The sequence below is a fragment of the Dasypus novemcinctus genome, chromosome 4 (assembly GCF_030445035.2).
Source record: "Dasypus novemcinctus isolate mDasNov1 chromosome 4, mDasNov1.1.hap2, whole genome shotgun sequence".
NCBI lineage: Eukaryota > Metazoa > Chordata > Mammalia > Cingulata > Dasypodidae > Dasypus > Dasypus novemcinctus.
The window spans coordinates 126625414-126647389 of NC_080676.1; the positions used below are offsets into that span (position 1 = coordinate 126625414).

General features: G+C 31.9%; 1 protein-coding gene across 4 annotated transcripts in view; it reads left to right on the top strand.

The window, feature by feature from the left end:
- The window catches only part of ROBO1 (roundabout guidance receptor 1), a 1228714-nt gene that overhangs the window by 181029 nt on the left and 1025709 nt on the right, over positions 1-21976 (top strand). For all 4 annotated transcript variants that reach the window (XM_058296067.2, XM_058296071.2, XM_058296074.2 and 1 more), the window contains exon 2: positions 5669-5808. In XM_058296067.2, the coding sequence (XP_058152050.1) occupies positions 5721-5808 (88 nt within the window). In that variant the 5' untranslated portion in view covers positions 5669-5720. The remainder of the gene's footprint in view (positions 1-5668; positions 5809-21976) is intronic.

Genomic DNA, 21976 nt, shown 5'->3' on the forward strand with positions numbered 1-21976 from the left:
GTTTCTTTGTATACTTCATGATTGACATCATGCCTTGTACAGAATAGAGCATATACAAAATATTACAATTTTTTTGCATGTGAATTGAGTTAATAAAATTGACCTGAAGTTGTTTATAAACCTGGGGGGAAGAGACTATTTAATTTTGGTTTCTCCTATATACCAAAAGTAGCTCAATGCCTGTCTCATTATAAGTATTTCATAAATATTTATCTAGGAAATGAACTATATAGTTTTATAGACCTGATGAAAATGTTCCTATTAAATTGGTAGAAAATCAAAATAAATACATTTATCTGTATCACATATAAGGTAAAGAAAATCAAGGAAACATTTTTTATTATATCTGATTGAAAATGAATTTTCAAAAGGAATAAATACTAGATTTGTTCAAAATGTGTTTCTCGAAATACATTTTGTGAAAACCACAATCATTTTTAATGTATATATATTTTTATGAGAGAAGTTGTGGGTTTACAGAACAATCATGAATAAAATTCAAGATTCCAATTAATTACCCCACCACCAAAGTCTGTGGTTTAATTTAGGGTCCAATCAATTAAAAAAAAAATTTAGGGTCCATGTTTGTGTCGTTTAGTTCCATAGCTTTATTAAAATTTCTTGTTTTGTTATCATATATACAATTTATCATTTCCCCTTTTAATTATATTCAGATGTATATTTCAGTGCTGTTAACTGCATTCACACAGTTCTACTACAGTCACCACCATCCATTACCAAAACATTTCCATCATCAAATATGAATCCTATACATTTTAAGCCTTAAGGTCCCATTCCCTATCAACACCCTATACCCTGAAAACCTACATTTTAGCTCCTGACTATGAGTTTACTTATTCTATTTGTTTCAAATCTGGTGATTGTACAGTATTTGTCCTTTTGTGCCTAGTTTATTTCATTTATGTCTTCAGAGTTCATCCATATTGTTGCATGTATTGTATCAGGTTTCTAATCCTTTTTAGAGCTAAATAATATTCTAATTTTTGTGTCTACCATAATTTATTTATCCAGTCACTGGTTGATGGACACCTAGGATCATGTCATTTGCAAATAGGAAAAGTTTTATTTCTTCCTTTCTAATTTGGATGCAGTTTCTTTTCATTGCCCAATTACTCTGGCAAAAATTTACCGTAGAATGTTGAATAACAGTGGTGACAGTGGGCATCATGGTCTTGTTCACTGTTTCACTAGTAAGTAGGTTCTTAGCTGTGGGCTTTTTATATATGACCTTTTACATGTTGAGGAAATTCGCTTCTATCACCAGTGTTCTAAGTGTTTTATTAACCAAGAGTGCTAGATTTTGTCAAGGCCTTTTCTGCATCTAGATGATCATGTTTGTTTGTTTTTTTCTTTTGTTCTGTTAATGTGTTGTATTACATTACTTGATTTTCTTAAGCTGAACCACTCCTGCATAGCAGGGATAAATTCCACTGATCATGTTATAAAAGTCTTTTAATATGCTGTTGGATTTGGTTTACTAGTATTTCATATGTATCGCTTTACAGTTCTGATTTGATTTATTTGTACCTACACTATTTTTTACTTCATTGGTCAAGCTAATGGTTTGTCAATATTATTTATCTTTTCAAAGAACCAGTTTTTTGTTTTTGTTGTTTCTGTTTTGTTTTTGTTTCTGTTTTTCTATTTCATTTATCTCCAACTTAATCTTTGTTATTTCCTTCCTTCTGCTCACTTTTTATTTAGTTTGCTCTTCTTTTTCTAGTTCTTCTATTTGTGAAGCTACGTTTCTTATATGAAGTCTGTCTTCTTTTTTAATGTAAGCACTGAGATCTATAAATTTCCCTCTCAGTACTGCCTTTAGTGTATCCCATAAGTTCTGGTATGTAGTATTTTCATTTTACTTCGCCTCAGGATAATTCCTGACACATTGGTTGTTTAGGAATATGATTTTTTAAATTTCCACATATTTGTAGCATTTCAATTTCTCCCTCTTATTGATTTCTACCTTCATGCTATTGTGGTCAGAGAATATACATTGCATGATTTCAACAATTTTCAATTTATTGAGACTTGTTTTGTGACCTAACATATGGTCTATCCTGGAAAATGATCCATGTGCATTCGAGAAGAATGTGTATACTTTTTTTATTGGATGAACTGTTCTATATATGTTGGTTAGTTCTATTTGGTTTAGAGTATCATTCAATTCTTGTACATACTGATTGATCTTGATTAGATGCTCTAGCCATTGGAAATAGTGTATGAAAATATCCTAAAATTAAAGTAGAACCATGAATTTCTCCCTTCATATCTGTTAGTATGTGCTTCATTTATTTTGGGGTTCTGCTATTAGGTGAATGTATATTTATCCTTGTTATATCTTCCTGTTGAATTGTCCCTTTTATCAGTATATAATGACTTTGTCCCTTCTAATTATTTTATAATTAATGTCTATATTATCCAATATTAGCCACTCCAACTCTCATTTAGTTACTGTTTGCATGGTATAATTTTGTCCATCATTTCTCCCTCAACCTTCTTGTATCTTTGAATTTAAGATGAGTTTCTTGCAGACATCATTTGGTAGGGTCATGCTTTTTTATCCATTCAGCCAATCTCTTGTTTTGATTGGAGAGTTTAATCCATTTAAATTTAAAGTCACTATGATAATGCAGGACTTCCTTTAGTCATTTTGCTAAAGCCTTTGTATGTCCTATAGCTTTTTTATCTCTCACTTCCATTAATGCCAAGATTTGTATTTACATTATTTTTTGTTTTGTACCATATTAAGTGCCTTCTCATTTCTATCTAGATATATTTTTCTTGTGTTTTCCATGTGGTTACCATAGAGTTAAACTTTAACATCCTAAATATAGAACAATCATATTTGGTTTGATACAAACTTAACTTCAATAGCACGCTCATAGACTTTTCCTATAACCCTCTGCCCCCCCCCACCTTTTTTGTACAGATTACAGATTACATTTTAGTACATTATATGCCCAGAAATATAGATTTATCATTACTTTTTATGCATTTGCTTTTTAAAATCTGTTACACATCAAACAGTATACTACAAAAACACTGGAATTAACCCATATGGTTACCTTTATGCTGCTTTGAACCACAGTTTAGAATCCTTTCCGTTTAGTCTGAAGAACTCCATTTAGCATTGCTTGTAAGGCAGGTTTAATGGTAAAAATCTCCCTCAGCTTTATTTATTTAAGAATGTCTTAAACTTCCCTTCTTGTCTCCATCATTTCTGATGAAAAATCAGCACTCAACCTAATTAGGTCCCCCTTGGCCATACTATGTTGCTTTCTCTTGGAGCATTCAGAACTCTCTCCTTGCCCTTTGCATTCAATAGTGAGATCAATATATGACTGAGTACATTTTTCTTCATATTTATCCTGTTTGGTAAACTCTGGTCTTCTTGGATGTGCATAGACACATGTTTTGCTAAGTTAGGTTAATTTTCTTTCATTATATTTTTAATATTCCTTCTGCCCCTTTCTTTTTTTGCAATATATAACACATATATTGGTGCTTTTGATTGTGCCCTCTGGATGTCTTAGGCTATTTTTGCTTTTTCTAATTCTTTCTTTCTTTCTGTTCCTCAGTCTTACTCATTTCAAATGTCTTGTCTCCAAGTTCACTGATTCTTTCTTCTGCCAGCTCTAAACTGCTCTTGAAACCCTCCTAGGTAGTTTTCATTTCATTTATTATGATTTGTTTTAGTTTTCCCAAGGATTATCAATGCAAAGTACCAGAAATGTGTTGGCATTTATAAAGGGGATTTATTGGGTAAAAACTTATAGTTCTAAGGCTGTGAAAAGTACAAAGCAGGGTAACATCAGATGCTTTCTCAACAAAGCCACTGTTGATCCTGGTGTGCTGCCCAATGGTGAAGCAAGGTGGCGGCCAGTGTCTGCCGAGATTTCAGCCTTCCCCTCTGGACTTACCCTCTCCTCTTGAGCTGTTTTGTGATTCCAGCCTCTTGGGTCTGTGTGCTTAAGCAATCCCCTCTTACACAGCAGGATCAAACATGGTGGCTTCCTTTTCCTTTGTCTGAGACAGTCTGTCTCTGTGTTTCTATTTATATCAAACCCAGCAAGGGGGTGGCAACTCAACCTGAGTCAGTCCTCATTGTTGTAGTCCAATCAAAAGTCCTAAATCAATCTTATTAAGTAAACAAAGGTGCCTCAACTGAATTTAGTGCAATCAAAGGGTATTACACCCAAAGGAATAGTTTACCAACATATTATTTCTCTTTTCGGGATTGATAAAATAATTTCCAACTGCCACATGGTCTTCAACTTGAGTAGTTCTGTTTGGTTCCTTTTTAAAATATCTACTTCTTTAACAATACTCTTGTATTGCTCACTCATTATTTTCCTGATATCATTTAGTTCTTTTGCTGTATTTTCCTTCACCTGCTTGAGCATATTAAGATAATTTTTAAAAGGTTTTGCTTGCTATGTCCACATTTTTGTCTTCATTGATGGTGTTTTATGGATTTTTACCTCTTTCTTTGGATGGGCCATCATGTTCCTATTTCTTTGTATAGTTTGCACACTTTTGTTGCACAATGTACATTGTAATAGTTTACAATGTTAACTCTGGGATTTTTTCCCTAAGATGTCATTTCCTGGTTTTGAAACCAGCTAGTGATAAGACATACATTTTCTTGAGCTGCAGTTCTCTTTTCAGAAAGGTCACCCAAGGTAAATGCCTTGTGCAGGGTTTTTGTAGTTTTTCTGGGTCTCTGTCTTGTCCTGGGCTTTTGCTTGGTTGTTTTTAGCTGGTTGTACTTCATTCTAGATTGTCTGTCTCTCTACAGTTTCTTAAATACTCCTTTTGTTGTCTTAAGCTTCTTTTGCTTGGAGGGCAAAATCTGGGAGGAGAGGCACGCTAGGGATGACTTTCCCAAGTCAGTATTTTCCAGCCAAAATAAGGCCAGAGACTCAAGAAGGGGACTCCAACTGCCTCCACAGTACCCTTTGAAGGAAATTGGAAGGGCACAAGAGCTTCTCTGATAGTTACCCAAAGTTTAGCTCTCCCAGCCTGCCCAGCAATTGTGGCCCTTCCACTAACTGTACCCTGCAATTTTGAGAACATGCAGCATTTTTCTTTCTCTACCCTCACTGCCAGTCACCTCTGTCCAGGGAATGTTGAAACATTGACTGCTGCCACCTTTGTCTGAGATATGGTAGGAAAGAATAGCTGCCCTCTGAACCTGGCCCCCAATGATCCAAAGCTGCTATTCATTGATCAGCTGTGCTTACTCTTATTCTTGGAAGAATAGGATTTTTATGTCCCTTTTGTCCACAGTAAGTTATCCAGGGGCTAAACCCCTCTGTGGCCTGCCACAAGAGTGGGGGATGTGCACTGGTAGTGCCACTCAGAGCAGTTTTCTGTTCTTTACTGTAATTTGCCATCCACTTTCATTTTTCCCTGGATGCTACACAATATTCTTCTGTTCTCTAGAGTTTCAAAATAGTTATTTCAGACAGTTCCTGCCTGTTTATAGTAGTTTTTGTTGAAGGAACTAGATCCTGGATTTTCCTATCATTTCAAACAGTGACAAGTTAATTTGAAGTATAATTTTTCAAATATAGTTTTACCATTCTTTGCATCTCAACAGAATTAACCATTTTTAAATAATTTTCTTTTTTTCTTTTCTCAGATAAAGCATATCTGTTATCACTGGCCTGGTGTAATGCAAGGAAAGAACAAACATGAAATGGAAACATTTTCCTTTTTGGGTCATAATATCACTCCTCAGCTTGTCAGGAAATCATCTGTTCCTAGCACAGCTTATTCCAGGTAAGTGCCCAATATTTGTTTCACCAGTTCTCCTTTTCTTTAAATTAATATTTATTGCATGTATTGTCAACCGAATTTGTTCATTTTCTTTCGTTCTTGTAAGCTGTATGAATGCTTTTTTTGTGTGTGTATGCTGATAAATTTCAGAATTCAAATGATCTTCATATAGAGGACTTTATTAACCCCCTCCAAATTCTAGAAAATTGAGAAAAAAATAGGCTACTGAAACATGTAAGGCATTATTGTATTAACTAAGTGATTTTGAGTGGTGGGAGATCAATTATAGTAGGTAAAAAATTGTGTGATACAAAATGAATAACAGTCATAATGCATGTCAGTACCATAGAAAAGGAACGTAAAATGGTGAAACACTAAAACTGAAATTGCTATAGAGTAGTGACATGTTAATTAGTGAGCTGAACAATGTCAGAATAAAAATGCAACATGGTGCTGTGTTGCTACCATGGTTACCATTGTTTTTGATGAAGTCAGAAACCTGTTTCTTTGAAGTCATAATTTTACTAATAGTACTAGAGTAGTATCGCTATAAATTGCTTTACTTAAACTGTTTTATAGAAAATTAGCAAAATCCATTGTTTTTGTAGAAGAAAATAGAAAAATATACGATGGACTAATCAAAATATAATTTCAATGTTCTGCTCAGATACAAATATGAGAACAAATGTAATTAATTTAGATATATCTAATATATCATTATAATTTACCCAAATTATTTGTAAAAGAGTGGTACATGTTTTCACTAAACCAAATTATTAAGCTTGATTTTTGTTTATTTTATTTTTATATTAATTTAGATAATCAGCAACTATATGTAACTTATATTGTGTATCCACACAAATTCCAGCATCAAGGAATTTTTCCACTGCTGTGTTAAGATTGACACATTGACCTGGAAGATGAGGAAGTTGTGAACTGACAAATGGATTTATGTCTGTTAAAAACATTTCTATAGGGTAAAACCATATATAATATTTAAATTTAAAATTAGTTTGTTGTGGAAACGTGCTTTTAGCTATTTTGTACTGAATTAAGTTAGCACACTGAAATCAATGCAAGCTTTTTTTAAAAACCCTGTCCTACATTGCTTTCTTTCAACCACTCTTCTATTGATTATTTGTTGAGATTACCACCTGAACTAATTATAAAATTTTGACAGTAGGTGAAAAATGTCTTATTTTTTTAAGATATGAAAAATATAAACATATGAATATAAGCACTGATTAATGTCCTGGCTTACAATTATCTGAGAGAAAGGAAAACTGCAATAAGCATATCTGTATCTCTATATACTGATATAGTTACAGGTAATTGTCCTTAAGCCATCTGGCCTGCTCATAACTACTCCAGATCAACAAATGTAATCAGTGATTAGTACTTGAGCAGGTAATCAGAGCTCAAAATAGTCAAGTGAGTTTTGAGCAATTATCTATTTTGACCTCTGGGAGCAGGAATATATGTATGAGTGTGCTTAATGGGAGGTAAGGTTTAACTAGGGATTTTAAAGGCTATCTATTCATTCAAGAACACAGCCATGGGAAAGACCAATCCACTTGAACATTTAAGTACAAATATTGTCAAAAATCCATTACTCTCTTACATGCAAACATTTTCAAAATTGAAAGCAGTTTAAAGCACATGGATTTATAGTCCAATGCAATATGTAGATTAATTACAAGTGTGCTAGATTAGTTATCAATTAGTTTAAAATAAAGTCATACAGATGGGTTGCTCATGACCCGTTTGGGAGCAGCATGTTCTTAAAAAGAAATACGGTTACCCAAACCTGGAATACATATACTCTTTCTTCAAGACCACTGAGTTCACGAATTATTCCAAAGCAATTTACCTGACAAAGGTAGCTTTAGCTGTTAGCTTTTCAAAAGGAACACCTGCAGATTGGAAATCATTTTTATAATGGGCACTATCTAAGCGGATTGTTTTCAGGCTAGGGAGGTTTAGAAAACTGAATGAAAGGAGTCATTGGCCTTAGAATATTTTCTCCCTAAAATTAATCTCAGGTAAATATTGCCTATGTTTTCTTGAATTTTTCTTGTTGTTGTTAGCTTTAATATAGTCATTAGAAACCATAGACTAGTACTGATTGAGTACAGTTCAAAGGGAATCAAGATTGAATTAACTTTGAAGATCTAGTACTAGTGATTGCTTAAAAGGTTTCTCATTCAACTGATTTACTTACAAATGTCCTCCTTTTTAGAAAAGAAGTATCCTCCTTCATTGGAAATTTATTCCAAAAGTAAGACAAATGAAAAAAAATAATATGCTCCTAAAAATAAGAAGTATATATTCTGTGTAACTAGATACTGAAGTTATCATTAGCAGAGATGGCTACTGGAACAAGATGTCTCAGGGTACAAAGTAAAAGAGCAATTAAAATAGCCATCACAAGGCACATTATGTAATTACTGCAGCATAAAGTAGTTTTCAGTAGATTGTGGTAAGGTTACCTGGAGCAATTAAAAATTAAAACAGCATTTGAATATAATGCCTAGAATTAGATTATCCATTTTGTGTTTATTTTCTACTTTGTCTTTATAGAAAACATTATAAAAACTATTGTTATTTAATAACATTGTATGTGAGTGATTGGTGGGTTACAAAAGTAACAAGAAATTACTTGTAAATTTAAAAATCAAGAAATAATCTGGTTGGTGAAAATTAAATCAATTTTAAGAGAAAAAGAACAATTAATGAGTGAATTCTGGAATTATTATCAATACATCTTAACCAGCCATTTGAGTTGTTACCTTCATTGCATATAAAGCCCATTAAAAATCTGACTTCTCATTATTAAACCACTGCTAGATGTTCATCTTCTCAGTTTACTCCTCTGATTCACAATATAAAAATACTCTTAAAACAACAATTTTGAGTCATGCTATATCAGGCCTTTGCCAAATCTTTACTTAATTCCTGCTAGAAAGGAACCTGAAAAATATAGATCTTTATATTTTAATCATCTACTCTTCATTTCAATAAATATCAGGAAAATAATGAAAGACAAATGCACATTTTTAAAGTATAAATTTAGCATATAGTGGTGGAATTGAAGTGAGAAAATTTAGAGAACATCTTTTGCAAAATAGAGGTTTGAATTCTGGATTTATATTATAAGTGTATTAATAGAAATACAACGAAAAAGCCTACAAGGTTGTGTTTCTATTTGGATAGATCAGGCAGTCCATTTGAAAGTTAAGCGTGATTTATTATTTTTTCTCCTCTCTCATCTCTAAGAGTACAGCCTTCATTAAAGATGCAAGTGCTGACAGGGTTATTTCCTTTACCCTGCCTCAGGTCAACAAGCCTTGAGTATGAAATTGTCTGAAATGATTTACTGCTTATACGCCCCACCCATCCATCCACCTGACCACTACAGTACTATGTTTTTATACCGCAAGGAAGATAATTGCAAGGAACTAATGTTATCTAGATTTGAAACATCCATAGATAAACTGTAAATTTAAAGAAAGAACTCTTTTTTTAAAATTCTGAAAGTAATAAATATACACATACCCACCACATATATTGTTAAGTTTTGCATTTTGTTTTAGTTTTCATGTAACGGGTAGATTTGGAATAGATTTGAGGAAATATTTGAGATAAATTTTAATCCCGTTTCTAATATGAGAATGAAAATGCGTAAATTTCAAAAATCTAAATGTGACAGAATCTTTAAGCATTCCTTTTGAAATGCTTTAACTAATACTGTTAAATATATATTTGCTTCAAAGGTTTTTATTAACATAAATAGTTTCCAATAGCTGTGATAAATTTTTATAGCTGAGTAGTTATGGACAGTGAATAAGAAATGCATATTATTTAGAAACAATAGAGATTGCTTGCTCATAGACTAACAGTTTGATTTTGTCTTAACTGAACTGGCAACTCATTAATGAATTCCTTAACATAAAAACTATAAAAAGCTAGTTCTTTCTTCCAATAAAATATAATCTTTACATTTAAAATTATTTTGACATATTATACTTCCATAACTGCCTTGACAGAGGTATTGTTATAAACAGAAGGGATGTCATTTTACATGTTAACAAATCTGCATGATTACAGAATTTTTTTCATCTTGTTTCCCATAGATTATCTTTTTCAGTATTACATCAGATGTTTATTATAAATAGTTTCCTAGGTCCCATGCCAAATAACTGAAAAATAGAACCTGGACTTGAAACCAGAAATCTTTTTTACAAGTACTCAAAATTAATTTAAAACACAGAAAATTGGAGAACCACTGTTTTAGACAAATTTGAGATGAAAAGTAAATTTAAATCAAGTTTATTCTCTGAGGAAAGGTTTTCATGATAAAGGAATAAAAATATTGGAAGAGATTTAAGTTTTATATATTGCACATATTTGGAGGAGCAGATTTGAGACCACAGTTGGTTTATTTTGCTTTATTTTTATTTACCTTTCTTGCCCTTTTTATGCATTAATATGATGTATAATTCAAATATGTAACTGTTCACATGGGATGAAAGGCATTAACTCAAAACAGAAAACCACTAAACTAAGAAATACATCAGTGAAAATAGACATATGTTGAAAATGATTTCCCACAATTTTACATTAGTTTTGTCTAGTGGTTACATTTCCCCTAAATTTTGCCCAAGCTTTAATGAATTATTCTCAGGCATTAAGTGGCTGACAATTTATAGCCAAACTAGAATAATGTGTCAATTATGCAAATATCCTGTACAAAAGAAACCAAGCATTAAAATAGGAAACCTATGTACTTCTGCCTTTGTGGGTCCCTTTCTCCATAAAAGAATATTAAAAATTATATTTTGCAACTGTGTTGACAGCAAGATGAATATAATCTTTTAGTGTAAATCTTTACTTTTTCCTTCAGATTTTCAAAGAAATTAAAATATTTCGTGGGCTCCTAAACATATTGTGGGCCCTACACTGTCTATGCCTTCTAGTCCTAGTGGGTGTCAGCTTTTCTAAGAACCATGAGGAAACAAAGTATATATTTGTGACTCCTGCCTAAATGTGATTACTAGAAAAAATATGCACTCCAAATATAAAGCAATTAAACCTTAGTTTTACATATTTCTAAAACACTTGTAGAAATCTAAAGAAAATCATAAATTAAGAGAAACACAATATTCTATGAACATTACTTTTCACATTTTATTTTTAGCAAAAATAATAAAGGGCCCACATTTACCCCCCCCCCCACACACACACACACATACAGTGAATAAAAACAACACAGGAAAGAAAGAAAACTACTAATGAAACATAGAAAATTTAAGAATGTCATAGTAAAACAGAAGGCCTTGGGTTCAAAAAGACCTATGATTGAATAATGTCTTTCACATAAATTTCTTTTCTTGGTTAATAACTTAATCTCTCTCTATGTCAGTTTACCTATCAGAAAGAATGTTTGAATAAGCTTGTATGATTTGTGAGTTATGGATAAAATTATCAAAGATTTTGGGACCTTATGAGGACTTCCTATGAAGTTTTTCTTACTAAAATTGATAACCATAATATTATTATTATCTATAAATGGGTGTTATTGATCTGATCTGCCTTGTGGTTGTAGTGGGACAGTAACTACAAATGACATTTGGGCTCCGTGGTTTGTATCCCTCTGCTTGCCAATTTATTCTAAAATAAAAGATTAAAGAGTATTGTTAAGGGCGGTGGGAGCAACATTAAGGAATAAACATGTAAAATTATAAGTTGAATTATAGTTAATTTGAAAATTTCAAATTTTATGAGTGTAATTACTATAATTCTGGAGATAACTTTTTCAATTTTCCCTTAATGGCGTATGGTATTTAAAAAAAAAAAAAAACCTTTTAGTTATAAATATTACAGGAAATTTTTCTTTCCTGGACCTGGGCTAGGTCCTCTCATTTTAGTTTTGTACAGTGTTATAAAAAAAAACCTGGGAACTTATAGGTAATATACCATTCCATTCTTTATGTTAGGGTTGCCAGATGGTTTAAAAAAGAATAACAACCGTATTCCATACATATATTGAATCTAAAAAGTATTAAAAAGCAAGTATTTTTACCATGCTGTATTTGATAATAGGAATTTTATATTGGTAACAGGTGAATACACAAACGCATACACACACACAACCTACAACCCACAGAATCCTCTTATTACGAACTCATGACTTGATCTGATACATCTATCTGTTCATATACACAATTTATTGTATGTGACACAACTTATTTGTATATCTTCCCCCTCTCTGGTCATTGATTCTGCAACTGAAAATAATGTGACATATTGAATAAGTTTCTTTCTCTTATTTCAAACAGGTCATTTGAACAGGATATTTATTCTTAGACAAATTATTCTTAGACAATTTATTTTCCATTTAAATATTGGAGGGTAATCATTATGGTATATGGAGGGGTCATTGTCTTAGAATATCAACCCCTTCCTGAGAATAGATAAGCTGCCAATTGAGTAATTAATTCAACCTTAATATCTAAGTTCTTATTATTTGTGAAAAACCCTGATAGTCTGTGGGAACACCATGTTAATAAGAAAGATTCCTATACAAAATGAGTTCATTGAGGAAATCAGGCATAAAGGTGAATAAGGAAGAATTCCTGCAAAAAAAATGCTAATAACCAATGTCTACCAGAACCCAGAGCAAAAAGTTGAGGAAATTATGGAAAACTTTGCAGAGCAGGTGAACAAGAAGAGACCTTTGGAAAGTTAACATTTTAAAGAAATTTCTGTGGGGCTAAGCACTCAAATGGGCATTAGCTTTGGGAGTTTTATGAGGTTAGAAAGTGTTGAGTGGGAAAGAGAATTTCAGGCAGACCCAGGCCAAGGAAAGAAGTATGACAGTTATAGGAAGAGCTGTTGTTTAGTTTTAATAGAAGGAAAAGAGTCATATTAGGCGTTGTTTGGAGGTGACCCCAGAGAGACTAAGAGTTTAGATCTGAAGGGGTCTTTTGTACTCTGCTGAGCTGTAAAATTTGGTCACTAGAGTACCAAAAAAAGAGTTTAAGCAGAGAAGTAACTTGCTGAGATTATTCTTTTTTAGAACAATAATTCAAGTAGTGATATAGAATATGAATTTGTTTCTTCATTTTTTTCTTTTATCCATTCAGCAAATGTTTATTTAAAACCACTAGTGTAAGATAATGTAACTTCAAAGGAAAGAGTGTGGATAGAACTATTTGGGTATATTCTTTTTTTCCCCTCTATGGGAAAATATTAAAATCTAATTATCTATCTAATTTTCTAATTTCAATAAACCATTATTCTGATAAGAAAGAGGAAAAATCTCCTGGAGGTATTCAAATACATTCTAAATACCTCAAAGAACACATAGAAGATAGAAATTATTCATGGAATGTTAATGAAAAATGAATAAATTAATGAGAGAAAGAGGTTGCAAAAATTTATGACAAGGGCCTCATTATGAATGGGATGACAGAGACGGGTTTGAGAAAATTTACAGAATGCAGAGTCAAAGATAGTGGTTGATGGGAGGTGTAGGAGAAAGGGGTGAGAGGAATCGATGATGACCTTGAGATTCCATTAATGGAAAATTGGGCAGTGGTGACATTCTTAATGATGCAGAGTGCCACAGTGTGATTTAGTTTTAAACATATTGAATATATATTTATCTTTACAAGACTTGCAATATATAATTACTTATAAAGATAAGAATAAAACATATGAGCATAATAGAATAATTGCATTATATTTTAGTTATAGTTTGCATTCTGTGTTTTGGCTGAATTTAAATTCATAATGAATTGAAATGCTATTGAATGTCACCTAAGACAGAATATATATACACAAATATGCATATTTATGTGTATATATAGAGAGAAAGAGAGAGAGTTTGTTACAGTCTCTTTTGTAAATATTACACTAGTGGAATTTTTTAAGCAACTAAGTAAAAGTTAACACTCACACAATAATACAAACTATAGAATAAGTAACTTAAAATATCTGGTATGTAAGATTTATTCTCTCCGTGTAATTGTGTGGATTAACATCCCCCCTTTCATATCCCTTTATTGACACAGACACATTTTAAAGTACTTTGATTATTGCATGTTTTTTGGCTTTCTAGTGGAGCCTTAGTTTGTTTTATCTTATATTTGTCCTTTTAAGAAAGGATTGCAAATCTATCAAAAGAAGTGTCAAGTCTTGAAAGAAAACAAATGCTCAGAGGGGAAAAAATAAAAAAACAGGACACCTTTACTTTCTAGTGATTGTCACTCAGTCAAAGATGACACCTTAATAAACAGAGAAATTGCCAGCTGTACTTCAATTCCATGTCCTTGGTCTCCTACTGTAGGGCTTTATTAATTGTTTAAGTACATGGAAGCAAACAGACACAGTCAGCTCTGAGACACAGAATGAAGAAACACGTATTTGCAATCTAGCTGTAGAGCCCAGGTCCATTCTGGTTTGATGATATGGCATTTGTGATGAACCTGCCTTGAAAAACCCCATGTGCCACACGGTCTGCCTAATTAAGCCATCAGAATGCATTATAGCAGGCAGAGTGCCTCATATGGACTGGGATAAGTAATTTTTGCTCCTCTATTTCTTGGTTAATAGAAAGAAGCACTATTCTAGATTGTGACTGATATAGGCTATGTGGTACAGCAGTAGTCATTGTGCCTGAGGGTGGAGAAAGCCTTTGGTTTAAAAAAAACTCTGTATGTGTGAGACACTGCCATTACTTCCCTCAACTACTTTTCCCTTGAATTCCTGGTGAGCATTCATTTATTCTGCTTTCTCTTATTACATGCATCTTTCCTCTGTCCACCTTCCTGTGACTTTTGTTTTATAAACTGACCTAGCTTTTGCCATATTTTCTCATGGGAGCATTCTCTTTTCCCTTATTGATCCAATAACTCATAAATAAAATGGTTATTTTGGACTATAAAAATACAAACATATATAAATAATACAGGGAAAAATTGAATGCATGTGTGCCTTGCATGTATAAAGCTATGTTGCTGTAAGTGCCTACCAAGGTAAGAAACCCCTTTTGTCGAAATTTTGAAAGAATGACATTTTGATATATTTATTTGAAATATATATTTAAATATGGGTGAATGCATGAAACATTTTCATTTTATTCTAAATTATTCATATATGCCTAGTAAATATGTACAAGCTGATATAAAATGAACAATAAGATGTTATCTTCCTTAAGATTACATGTATCAATATAAAGTCATTTACTAAATTACCAGAGTACAAGGGTGATGTATCTACACAAATGTCTAAATTACTTGAATATGCAAATAATTTATGGATATCTATATAGTTTCTCATTTTTCTATCTAAATAACCTTTTATTATTATTTAAATTTTGCACCCTTTCAAGGTTCATATGTTGACATGCATTTTAATCAGAGCCATAAGCATGGCATAACTATCATTATAAACTGGGATTGGAAGTTCAGACAACTCCATATCACTGTCCTTGTTTATGATACATCATTTCTTTCTGTGTCATAGGTTTTTCTTTTAACCTTGTGACTCTAATAGCTTCTTCCCATCTTTTCCATTGCACAGTGTTTTTTTTGTTTTGTTCTTCTCCTGGCTTTCTAGTTATTAATGTTATGAAAAATTGTGGTTTTAAGATAGCTAGTGAAAGAAAGTGTTACTTCTCTTTAACAATTTACATAACTGATACCATGTTCTTTGAATAAATTTCACTTTGTCAAATATAAGGTGTTGTTGACTGCAAGATGCCCCATTATGTATTGCTAAGAAACAGAAACCTAACAATCAAACTATGACACCGTGCCTTAAGGATAGTTGCATGATGCATTAATGAAGTGACAAGCACTCGTTGCTTTGAAAGTTCATCCATCCCTTCTGAAGGATTGACAATTTCTCTTCCCCTTCATTTGCATTGTTTGGTGGGTGATAAGGAATACTTTTGAAATTTTTCAGGAAGTAGACTCCTTCTACTTAAGGGTATCTTAATTTTTGCTTTACAAGAAAATATCTTTCTGTGACCATTCTTCCAAAAATAAATATTTCCTTCATCAAGATCAAATCTATCCCTGACATTTTATTTCTCAGTCTCAAATAACAATAACATTTCTTGATAATTCCCAATCATAGTGGAATCTTATACAACATTTTACATGATAATCAAACTCAGCTTGTTTACTCCCAACAATGCACATAATGCAACTGAAATGAGAACAATATAACAATTATTACTAAGTTATCACATCACAATCAATGACAGTCACATCAAAATTATCATTTTGCTCACAGCAATTGTAAGAAGCCATCCACTGTAAGAATTCAGGCCAAAACATTAAAAAAAGAGAAGTATATGAATTGATGAAATATTGTAGGAAATCGAGCCTGACATATCCTCCAAAGCTACTTTATGTAAAGGCAGAAATATTCACTGACATTTAGGTTGTCTTAATGGGTCATTTTTTTAAACCTCAAATTAGCTAATACAGGGCAAGATTTTACTATAATAAGAATAAACTCACAATTAAAATTTATCCACTTATGCTTCAGAGGTAATCACCGGACATTGTAAATCCTCACAGGGCCTACATGATGGAATAGAGGAGAGTATGGGCCATGATGTGAACCAATGTATATGAGGTGCAGAGGTGCCCAAAGATGTACTTACCAAATCCAATGGATGTGTCATGATGATGGGAACGAGTGTTGTTGGGGGGGGGGAGAGGGGGGGTGGGGGGGTGGGGTTGAATGGGACCTCACATATATATTTTTAATGTAATATTATTACAAAGTCAATAAAAAATAAAAAAATTAAAAAAAAAAATTTATCCACTTATAATGTTCATTTTTTTCTTCCAAATTGGAGTGTCTTTCTCAGGTGTAGTAAACTGTTCATTGGCAAATCTAATCTCCTCGTATGGTAGTTACTACAAATTCCTAGGCAGTATTGAGAGTGCTGAAATGATTATTATTAATTTTTTAGCAGATAATATAAAATTTTTTTCCATAGAGGTTTCAAGGTAGAAATAAGTAGTTTTGGTAGATACCTATGCTCTTTTCCCATAACTGATTCTACATAGTGTCAATTCAATAAGAAGAACTTGACTATTGTATTTTACTTTCAAAATATGCTAAGATATAACAGAGAGGAGTACTTGATGAATTTCAATGATGAAATAATGGTTAAAGTAAAAAGTTGGCTAATACTGGTTACAAGGTAATATTACTTAGATTTAACTGACCTAGAACTGACTAATATATTGATTATATTCACACAATCTATTTACCAAAGAGGTGACACTTATTCATTGAAACTATTAGTTTGGCATCATGATTGGGTAACAACATTTTATTGTATTTTCGCAACAAAGAACTTTTCAATGTGTGATATTAACCTGTTTAACCTAAGATACTTTTTAAAAATATGTTAATTAACTGCCCTGTAATACCTTCAGTGTAGAGTATAATGATATTGGAATTAATACTCTTTGTAGTACTGATATATTTAATTAGAATCAAATGTTAATGATGGTGTCAATATTACTTTATCAATGTTAATAAAATTGGTAGTATTTATGTTACTTGGCTATGATATTCATTCTAATCATGAAAGGAATTTTTGGCATCTTAAATATTAAATGCAGCCAAAAATAGGACAAAAAATTAAGAAAGAAGAGGGAGATCAGAGGTAATTTATGTGAAAAGGAAAGATAGTCATTTAAGAATCCAGAAGTCCCCAGGGATAAGAAGACCAACTTTCAAGTGTTATGTGGGTAGAACAAGTTGATTGCAGTCACCTGGTATGGTCTTCGTGCACACACGAGCTCCTCCAAGGATCTTACGTAGGTCTGGAAGCTGAATTTTTACGATCATAGGATAGAGTGTTTATTCAGTGTTCAACCACAAGTTGTAGAGTCATCTTTCTCACAATTCATTTTTATGATCATTTGTATTCTGCTACCTCTTGTAAAGCATCATTTCTCTTTTTGTAAGCTTCTATCAAGTGTGTATAGGAATTGGCAAGTTTAACAGATTGCTTTGTACAAGTGGTTTGGTATTAATAAAAAACATTGACTTTAGTGTCAGATGTATTTGGATTTTCTAACAGTTGCAGTGACGTGTGAGGTTGGGAAACTTGCAAAAGGCTTTATGTTTTTGCTTGTTTGTTTGTTTTATTAATGTGATACTATTTATCTGGTGGTGTGGTTGTGAAGATTAAGTAGAGATTGTAAAGTGTATAATTCAAGGCCTAGTGCATGGAATAGATTCAATCAATAGGAATTACTGCTTTTAAAGGAAAAAATGTTTTGCTAATGAGCTTTTGGAAATATGAGGGAGACAGGTCATTTTTCTGTCATTTCTGTATGAAGAAGAGCATCGATGCAAACATACATTGAGTTTAGTGCCCAAGTGCAATATGCACAATAAATAATAGAGAAATTTAGAGAAATAGTTGTCATTACCCAGGGATTGGTGGTTGGTATTTTAAATTTTAACTAGCTGCAGGAGAATAAAGCAGTTCACACTAGGTAGGCACTATATATCTGTGAATATATTGGTCTTTTTTAATGAAAGTTTTATATTGGGAAGTGTGTGGAAATTATCCAGTCTCTAAATGGGAGGGATTTACAGTGAGCACAGGGCAGCATTATTAGAAACTATCTCGTGTGTGACTTGGATGATTACAGCAAACACCAAAGGGCAACTGTACTGTCAGAAGTATTTAGTTTACAGTCTTAGAAGATGGGAGAAGTAGGAGGAAAAACAAGTAGTTTCATTTAATGATGGGATTGTAGGAGAGAGATGGGTTCTTGAATCTAAAAGAATCTCAAAATATTATTTTGTTCAGGAAAGAATTAGGTATAAAGCAGAAATAGGTAGATGAATCAATGTTTATCTGGTGGATTTGAGCCTGGATGATGGTGTCATTGACTGAAACCAAGAATGGACCAGAGACGTCTTTCCAGATACGTTGAGCAGTTAGGAAAGAAGACACCGTGGAGTCAACAAGATCATTTCATCAATGATAATGACTATGAGAATAATTGGTTATTTGTTCACAATAGTGGATCATAGCACCTTGAACTCCTTGTGTATTTCCCTCCAGACACTGTGTAAAGTCAGACATGTTATTTAGCAATAACCTGTGATTAAGAAATATAGAGAAGGAATCATTTGCTGTGACAAACAGGTAAGACATATCTTCACATCAAACACAAATCAAAAAAAAAATTAAAATTTAACAGAATATGAAACAATCTGCCCTGTAAATATGTAAAAAAGTCAGATCATGACCATTAGACAAGTTCTACCCACATAGTAACTAACATAGTGCTTCAGGGAGCACAAAGGAAGTGTGATAATGGGGAGTGCTTTAATTGACACTGTGGATATTTTTTGCTGTAATAGTGATTTTGTCATAAGTATTACTTGAAATGTTTTAGGGTGAAAAGATTTTTTAAACCTCCCAAATATATCACCCAAAATTCTAGTATTTGTAAGCATGCTATGAAAGAGTTAGCATTCATTTTCATCAGAATCTGGGAAAAAGGACTTGCTTATTTATGCACTGCTTTGGCAAAGTGCTTTACAAGAACAGTTTATACATATACCATTATTTCTTGCATGCTTTTTTTTTCAAAAGTGCACAGAGACAGCAAGTATTTGCTGATTGCACAAAATATTTGAAAATTACTGGTCCAGAAAAACTAACATATAATGAAATATTGAAATGTTCATTGGAATTTGCCAAGGATAGTTTGGATCATTTCTGTTTAATATGAAGGAAGTTTTCAGTTTCATTTTGTTTGTTCACCAATGTGTAATTTTTTACGTTTGTGTTTGGTCCTAGTGACTTTTGGAAGAGTTCAATGATTGAAATAAAATGATTCACTATTGTAGTATGTCATAATGTGCTTTGATTTCAACAGAAGGTGTAATCTGTCATAAGGAATATAAAATATAATTTAATAAGGATTACATTTTCTCAATTAAATCTATTACATGATAGCTCTGATACCTTGATGTGAAAGTAAAGAACCACCAATTTTCTTAACTAAAAAACGGTTTGAATTTGAACACAACTTAGTATTAGAGGACCTTTGATGTGTATATGCAGTCTGATTAAAGTAGATAATGAAAAATAAAATAAAGATAACTACAATGACTATTTTACTGACAGAATTGCCACTGATATACATAATTACATTTTTATGATTCTCTTAGAAATTATAATTTCATTGGATAATAAACTGATATTATGCTTTTGTTGAATGACCACAGAAAAGGAAGAAAACTGAAATTATGTATACATATTCACAGAGATTTTTCATCTTTTATTGTGCATTTACCTTTTTTGAGATATCACATTATTTCTAATAAACCTCTGTAGTGTTTAACTATGGTCCTTGATGTTTAAAAAAGGTTTTCTCTTTTCATCTATAATGACTATATGAGAGTAACAATTAATTTTGCAATTAATTTCCATATTAAAATGTGTTTCTTCAATTCCTCTTTTTTTCTACTTTTAGTCAGCAAACTTTATTGAGTCATTTTAACTCTGATGGCAATAAAAAAATTTCCAGGTAATGATGTTAAATTTGTAAATCCCAGACCAAAAACTCTCTATAATTTTCCAGAATAGTCAGTGAGTTTGTACATGGATATCATAGTGCCATTGCTATTGGAAATGTTAAGTAGCCCAGAAGTTTATGATTGAAGCTATATAATATGGACACATGAATTAATCATAATTTAAAATAGTCTACTATGTAATGAACTAATTTAAACTTAAATTTACAATGAATAAAAACATGTAGACAATATTTATATCACTTTATTGTCTGGGAACCAAATGTCATCCTTTTTGATATTTGCAAATGAAAATAATTGTAATACATATATGTTTTAATCATCTGTTCTGTTTATTTTTATATTTTTAAGAAATGTTTTTCTCCATTATATAAATTTACCTAGTTGACTCAGAATCACACTAAATGATGTAGTTTAAAATTGACTGTTACCTTTTCTTTGCCCTTTGAATTTAAAAGTATTTATCTTTGAAAACAAAATCCTGTAGCTTCCTACACATGCTATCAATTCTGCCAGCATTTTTAATATTACATTTGTAGAGTAAGAGCAATGGCTTTCAAATGCTAAATATATGATTTTAGCTCAAAACTATATTTTATTTTATATCTGATTTTTAGTAACTTAGGTTTCATCAGTAGCCCTAGACAGGCAATGGTTTCACCCTAGAATTACTTTTGGCTTTTGGAAGGTCACTCCTTTACAAGTTATTGCCTCTCATAAATTGATCTAATCTTCTGAATAATGGTTCAACATGCTGATGATCAATATTTTATTGCTTCTACTTCCTAATACACAATATGAATTACAGTCAAAATCATTATTGCCCAGTACAACAGATATAACAATAACATATTAATACATGTGATATTACTGCTCAGTTGTGGCAGTTGTTTATGAAACAAGACTCTGCTTGAATGATTTTATTTAGTATTATTATAATCCTCTTTAATTTATAGGTAGTAAAATCATTGACAGTTATCACTCAGATAGTCCTCTACAAGGCCAATATAGTAACTCAATATGATTTTTCACTGTAAAAATGAGGTTCAAATTTTCCTTTGATACAAACTATTCTAAAGATGAATCACTTTACCTTATTTCAAAGTGTAGTGTAGATTGAAGGTAGGTAATTATTTTTACAATTTTAGAATAAAAGACAGAAACTAATTTGTATTAAAGATTATTACAATGTAATATTAAATACAATTCTTGATTCTGATTATAACTGTTATGTTGTAATAATGTAATCATATTCCCTTACTCAAAACAATATATGCTGCACATTTTTGCATTTTGTCTTTCTACTACCGCATTTTTACAATAGATTGTTTTCATCCTCATCATTTACATATTTATTCCATGTTTTGAGCATTCTTTATTTTAATTTAATTTTATTTAGTTTATACTAGTCAGATTCTCTTGTCCAAGCTTCACTGGTCAGTCATTTTCGACATTTGCTTTTGATGTGTGTTATATCAATCAATATTTGATTATGTGAGAATGCATCTTGCAATTGACAGTTTGTTAGGATCATGATTCTGATTGAAAAATTGAATCTTTCTTGACAGTA